The sequence below is a fragment of the Lontra canadensis genome, unplaced genomic scaffold, assembly GCF_010015895.1.
Source record: "Lontra canadensis isolate GAN:19392208 unplaced genomic scaffold, GSC_riverotter_1.0 scaffold56, whole genome shotgun sequence".
Taxonomy (NCBI): Eukaryota; Metazoa; Chordata; class Mammalia; order Carnivora; family Mustelidae; genus Lontra; species Lontra canadensis.
Window position 1 is genome coordinate 8,738,394 of NW_022631050.1, and position 6,893 is coordinate 8,745,286.

General features: G+C 49.9%; 1 protein-coding gene across 1 annotated transcript; it reads left to right on the top strand.

Annotated features, from left to right (window-relative positions):
• Positions 1–2,079: 2,079 nt before the first annotated feature.
• Positions 2,080–4,741, top strand: RTP1 (receptor transporter protein 1). The gene is made up of 2 exons (XM_032875374.1): positions 2,080–2,480; positions 4,207–4,741. The coding sequence occupies exons 1-2, from the start codon at positions 2,209–2,211 to the stop codon at positions 4,724–4,726; spliced, it is 792 nt and encodes a 263-aa protein (XP_032731265.1). The 5' UTR covers positions 2,080–2,208; the 3' UTR covers positions 4,727–4,741.
• Positions 4,742–6,893: the final 2,152 nt, after the last annotated feature.

Genomic DNA, 6,893 nt, shown 5'->3' on the forward strand with positions numbered 1-6,893 from the left:
CATCATGGTCCTATACAAATAGGTAGCAACAGTGAAATTATAAAAGACTGAAAACAAATCTTAGTACCTCAACATAGAGGATTAGCAGTATTATGCCCAACCAGATTACAGAATATGGGCAGGCTATAAGATGGAATAATATTAATTTCTTAGAAATATATTCATGATATATTATTGTTTAGAAGACAAATCACAGTGGGGTATGTATGTATGTGTATGTATATGTATTATATATGTATATATATGTGTGTGTATACATATACACACATGTACAGATAACTGGCAGTCAGGGTGTGTATATCATAATATTAACAGTGAACATGGTACTAGGAAGAGTAATACTTTTGCTTTATTTCATCTGTATTGTCCAGTTTTTCTAAATTTAACTTCTTTCTTTTTTTTTTAAAGATTTTATTTATTCATTTGACAGAGATCACAAGTAGGCAAAGAGGCAGGCAGAGAGAGAGGAAGGGAAGCAGGCTCCCTGCTGAGCAGAGAGCCCGACGCGGGGCTCGATCCCAGGACCCAGGACCCTGGGATCATGACCTGAGCCGAAGGCAGAGGCTTTAACCCACTGAGCCACCCAGGTGCCCCTCTAAATATGACTTCTTTTTGAAGATTTTATTTACTTATTTGAGAGTGTAGAGAGAGGTAGCAAGAGAGAGCATGAGTGAGGGGAGGGGCAGAAGGAGAGGGAGAAGCAGGCTCTCCATTGAGCAGGGAGTCTGATGCAGGGCTCCATCCCAGGACCCTGGGATCACGACCTGAGCCCAGGGTGGACACTTGATTCACTGAGCCACCCAGGATCTCCAAACCTGTATGACTTTCATAAAGGAAAAATAATTTATTAAAAAGTAGAAGAACAGGCACCTAGAATAAAGTCTGTTTTCCCCATGGATACTGGCCTCCTCTTCTATAATCATGTTGAAAATCATCGTTTCTGCTCCTGCCAGGCTGATGCAATGGCTCCCTTCTTTGTGCACAGGTGGTGCTCCCGTACAAGGCTGTCAAAGCACAGATACCATTGCTTTCTGGACTACAGATCCCATTGCATTATTGGGTATCTACCCCCTTACAACCACCTGGCATAGAGCCTGGTACATAGGTATATTTGAAGTGGATGATTTATTGAATTATTGTGGGCTCAGTAGCTTGGAATCAGATATGAGCTCTGCTACCCACTCACTCTGCGTTGGGCCAGACTCCTGACAGGGTCTGGCAATCCAACCTGACTAATCACTGGGGGGAGGGAAACTGAGGCAGGAGGCAGCTACCTGGGTTTGCAGAAGGAAAGGTTTAGCCCAGTTCACAAACATCCCTACCCCAAGCTGTCAAGGTGCATGGATGAGCAAGAGCCATGCTTCCAGGGGTGGGACATGCCCATGCCCTTCTGGGATGTTGCTCCCTTCTGCTGTGTTGTGAGGATCCCTCCACCTAGGAGCTTGTTCTTCAAAGGGTGCTAGGCCCAAAGTGGACACAGTCAAGGACTCCCACCCCACCGGCCTGATTACAGGCTCTTTACTTGGAGGAAGGGAAACATGCCCCACCTCCTTTCCCATCCCTCTGGATTTGTCATCGTTCTGCACTCTTAACATCTGCCAATAAAGACTGTCTGCACTAAAAAAATAAAAAACAAAACAAAAAAATCAACAGGGATGCCTGGGTGGCTCAGTTGATGTATAAGCTAGATGAGTCCCAATCTCCTGATCCGTATAGTGACGATAATAGTCATGGGTCAAGAGACTTCCAGTAGGTTTTGTAAATGACTTGGTGCCAGTCACAAATGGTGGGAGTGCAGAAAGTTTATAATTATTGCTGCATCTATTAACAGGTCCACATCTTCCCATCCCATGTCTCTTTGGCTCCCTAAGGCATCATGGTTACCATAGCAACCAGATGCTGATGATGCCTCCAGGGGCAGCAAGGTGAAGCCCAGCCAGCTCCCAGGTCCTCCCTCTGTGCGCCCTTCACAGCCCAGAGTGAGATGGTCTGAAGCTCCCTCAGCCTTTTCTCAAGCCCCCCACCTGTCTCAGGTCCCTTAGCCACAAACCCTGCCTCCACAGTCTCAGTGAAGGGCCCCGAAACATCGCTTTGGAGACGCCCTCCTCCCCACACTCTGTCTCTTGGCGCCCTGCCTGGTTGCTGTGGAAACAGGTTCCACTGCGGACAAAGGAGGGAGCTGGGTCCTGCTTCCTCCTCGTCCTGTCGATGAGGATTTTTAGACCGTGGAGACTGCGCTGCCCTGCCCTGCACCTGCCTTCTCTCTCTGTGTTCTCGCTCAAGTGGAGCTTGCCCTCTCTCCCCACTGACGAGACCATGTGTAAAAGCGTGACCACAGGTGAATGGAAGAAGGTCTTCTATGAGAAGATGGAGGAGGCCAAGCCGGCCGACAGCTGGGACCTCATCATAGATCCCAACCTCAAGCACAACGTGCTAGCCCCGGGCTGGAAGCAGTACTTGGAATTGCATGCCTCGGGCAGGTGAGTAGCCCAGTAAGTAGACGCCCTGCCGGCAGCCCTGGGGCATCTTCCAAGAACAGACTGATAGGGAGGACCCAGGTACTTAGGATCAGTCTCACTGTTGGCCTGTGTAGACTGGGAAGCAGAGAAAGAGTCTCTACCTGGGAGGTGGGGACCCCGGAGTTTGATTCCAGCTCTTCCATTGAACTCCTGTGTAACTTGCCCTCTCTGAATTATAGTTTCAAAGAGGTGGGATATACTTATTAGCTGTAAACTCTGACATTTTACATCTTTTCAGATTTTAATAATGTAAAATAGTTGAAAACCAAGAGAAAGAGGCTCAAGGTCTCTAGGGATCGAGTTCTATGCTCTGGTACTGGGACAGTTCGATTTCAATCTCTTTAATTCAGCCTGACTCAATAGAAAATACTGAACACATGAAGTGGGCTAGAAACTGGCTCTACTATTAGCTCCACCGCCCTTGAGTGATTCAGTTTCCTTCTTGGACCTCACCTTCCCCGTTTGCAAAAGGAGGGCTTAGTCTGGATCCTTGCCTTGCGGAGCATGGATCTGTAGCTTCAGCATCACCTAGAACTTGTGAAAGATGCAGAATCTCCAGCCCCATTCTAGACCTATTGAATCATTTCAACAAGGTCTCTCAGTGATTTGGGATGTGCAATAATACCTGAGATGACTTTCCAGCACTCTTGTCCATCGGTCTGTTATGTAAAGACTTCCTTTGGGGACAGAAGATGGGGAGGCTCTGTGGAACGGTGTGGGGGTCAGAAGCAAGGCCTTCCTTCCTTCCCTGGTACTGTGCATTCAAGTCGATTCAACATCTATTGGACACCAGTTTTGTGCTGGGTACTGGCTCTGAATTCTAGCTGTGTGTATGTGGATCATTTTCTAATTCTTTATGCCTGAGAGTGAAGCAAAAGGTTAATCAGGTGACTTTGAAGATTCCTCCAGTTCTGACATTTTCCAATCCTAGTTTTATAGTCCAATCTCTGACAGAGAAAATAGTCCCCAAAGGATGGAAGTAAAAGAGAAGACAATGAGAATATGAGACTCCTAACCTCTTGGAAGTTACCTGTCTTAGCTGGGTACCAAGAGCTGGACATTTGCTGGCGGGGCCCAGGAGCTTCTTGGAGACCTGGAAGGTTTGTAGCATCTCCAACCTTGGTCAGGGACCTGTGATCACCAGCTGGCCTCAGTCACCTCGCTCTGGGCTGAGACCGTCTCCAATTCTAGGCCTTGGGATGCATTAATCCACGCACTGATTTGGAGTCTGAGAAGTAGTGATGGTGTCATTTTTCTCCTGATTCGGGTCTATCCTATTCACAGTCAGTATTAACAGGTAGAATGTGGGGTAGATTGTGCCTTTCCCAAATGTTCAGGTCATCCTGGCTAGGAGACGTCAAGGAGGTCTGAGCAGAAAGGACAAACCCCGTAACCCCGTGCACCGCGAACATTTTGCAGGTGAGGAAATATGCCCAGAGCCGAAGCCCCAGTGGCAGGGCCTGAAGGCATTGGATTGGAGGAAACTGAGGCCTGTGCAGAGCACAGGTGAGAAGGATGCCAGGTGCATCTTGACGAACCCGCTCTGGTCCTAAGGGCACCCTCGAAGGGACAGACTGGACAGACGCCCCGGGAAAGCTAATGACGCCTGTAAACACACTGCCTTCTGGGGTCTGTTTCCACCATTTCGACTCGGTCCTCTCCTCTTACCTCAACCCCCTCCCCGCAGGTTCCACTGCTCCTGGTGCTGGCACACCTGGCAGTCGCCCCACGTGGTCATCCTCTTCCACATGTACCTGGACCGCGCCCAGCGGGCGGGCTCGGTGCGCATGCGCGTCTTCAAGCAGCTGTGCTACGAGTGCGGAACCGCACGGCTGGACGAGTCGAGCATGCTGGAGGAGAACATCGAGAGCCTGGTGGACAACCTCATCACCAGCCTGCGCGAGCAGTGCTACGGGGAGCGCGGCGGCCAGTACCGCATCCACGTGGCCAGCCGCCAGGACAACCGGCGGCACCGCGGCGAGTTCTGCGAGGCCTGCCAGGAGGGCATCGTGCACTGGAAGCCCAGCGAGAAGCTGCTGGAGGAGGAGGCGACCACCTACACCTTCTCCCGGGCGCCCAGCCCCACCAAGCCGCAGGCCGAGGAGGGTTCTGGCTGCAACTTCTGCTCCATCCCCTGGTGCTTGTTTTGGGCCACAGTCTTGCTGCTGATCATCTACCTGCAGTTCTCCTTCCGCAGCTCTGTCTGATTCCCCCCATGGGCTCAGGGGCCCAAGGCCTGTGGGGGCCAGCCTGCTGGAGGGAGGGGCAAAGAGCGACCTGGGCTGGGAGTGGGGTTAAATGCTAGTGCTGGTGCCGCCGCTGACTCCATGAGGACCCTGGACAAATCGCTCGTCTTTGCCATCTATAAAAGTAAGGTTTGGCCTGGATCGTTGGTTTTTCAAAGTGAAACCCAGGGCCCCAAAGTTCTGCATAGGTCCCCAGGGACTTTTTGATTTGGAAGTTAGGCTGAGGGAGTAGATTTCCCATCCTGGTCAAACTGCTCATTCCCAGCTCCTATTTCCTCCTCTTGCCTTAATCAGAACAGATCTGTCTTGGAGTTTCGTTTAAGAGTTGTGGATGAAAATAGGTTTAACTGCTTTAAAAGAAAAAAAAAAAAAACTTGAAAATGACAGGACTTGGTGATCTCAAAAGGCCTTTCCGGAGTGATGAGCTCGTTCTTGCTTTTTTGTTAATACCCTACTCTTCCCCCTTATTAGGTCCCACATCTGGGGCTGCGACATTAAATTAGCCTGTACCTAGTGTAGAAGCCTCATGAACAGCTCTGCCTCCATGCACACAGCAGAGGTTCCTTTTGAAGAAAGACAGGTGGGCACTAGGCTGTCCCTTTGCTGCCGGGTACCCAGGGTCCCTTGCTTCTGCTCCCCAGATCCCCCAGCTTCCCTCCACTCAGGGTAGATTCTGAGGCCTACCTCGGGCCAAGTCCCATAGAACTAGGCTTCCCACCTAATGCATATCAACTGACAGAGAACTTAGAGGGAGGTTTAGAAGGGAGGGTGTTAAATGCACAAAATCTCTGCAAAGCCAATATGCGACTCTCCATTATAATGACGAATCTGCAGAGTTCAGGGACCCAGCCTGCCTGATTCTTAGCAGTTCTGATGGTCACAATGCAGGGGCAGGGGCCTGGCCTCCTGGGCTCCTTGCTGAAACCCTACTTGAGAGGCTTTCCCACATTGGCCATGCATCAGTCTTCTCACCAACCATCAGATGTCCTAGAACCACAGGGATGGGGTGTCGTTAGCAAGAGAGAGAGCATTAAAGATGGGAAGTGCTTTGCCCATAGAGAAGTGCATAGATATGTGGGAGAAACTTACATCACTTTAAAATGGCATGCAGTCTGCTTCGGGGTAGGAGGAAAGACTTTTTGATAGTAGGAGTATGGGTTGGGCATGGGGGGAAAGCAGAAGGCAGGAGGAGGGATACCACCTTGCATTTTCAAGGGTCCTCATTCACCTCACCTCTGTTAATAACTTGACTTCTCCCACTTCCCTCCTCCTCCCTTTTTGACTCCTCCCTTTTTTAATGGAAAACTACCACCATCTGTAGTGGTGGAGCGGGGAGGGTCACATATACAAAGATGCGATACTTTAATAAAGACAGGATACCTTCAGTCAGGTTTAGCAGTCATTAATGTGTGCTTGAGATTCACCACAGTGTCCCTGAAACACGTAATGGGCTATTGGATTCCCCCTCCCATCTCCACTCCCCATCTCCCCTTTCTGGGGATCCCCCATAAGGCTTTATCTAGCTCCAGTTTCAAGGTCGGGGCCGATCATGTCCATGCCCAGGAAGGATGCGGGCAGCTCTGGGTCAGTCATCTAGGGGACTCAGCCTGAGGCCAGTCTTACCTTTGCCCTTGTGCAATTCTAGTACCTGGCTGGTGATTCATGCAGTGGTCATCCCTTTATCTATCTCTTTATCCACATGTCCTGAACAACACCTTCTGTCTGGCAAGCCCTGATTTGAGTGCTGGGATCCAGTGGGCACTAAGTGGGCAGGCTCTGTCTCTCAGAGATCTTTGCTTATTGTAGAAATTCTCAGCCCCGGCTGAGATTTGGAAATGCTGGGGAGCTTTTGAAGAAATATCAGTGCCTACCTCTACCTCAGACCAAGAGAATCAGAATTTCTGGCATGAATTCTGGCAGAATTCATGGCAGAATTCTGGCAGAATTTCCGAGCATTTGAATTAGAATAAGACTTCTGGGTGACCCACCTGTGCTGCCTGGTCTAATCTTTCCCACTGAGGAACAGGCTTTCTTCTGCACCTAGTCTAATTGTAATAAGCCTGGAGGTCATCCTTGATGACCTGCCTTGGATTCTCTAGGGCTAGGACTCTGCTTCCCTCCTACTCCC

Coding starts and splice junctions, on each gene's coding strand:
- RTP1 (XM_032875374.1), top strand. CDS start 2,209: ATGAGGATTTTTAGACCGTGGAGACTGCGCTGCCCTGCCCTGCACCTG. Junction 2,481..4,206: donor GAATTGCATGCCTCGGGCAG/GTGAGTAGCCCA, acceptor CCCTCCCCGCAG/GTTCCACTGCTCCTGGTGCT.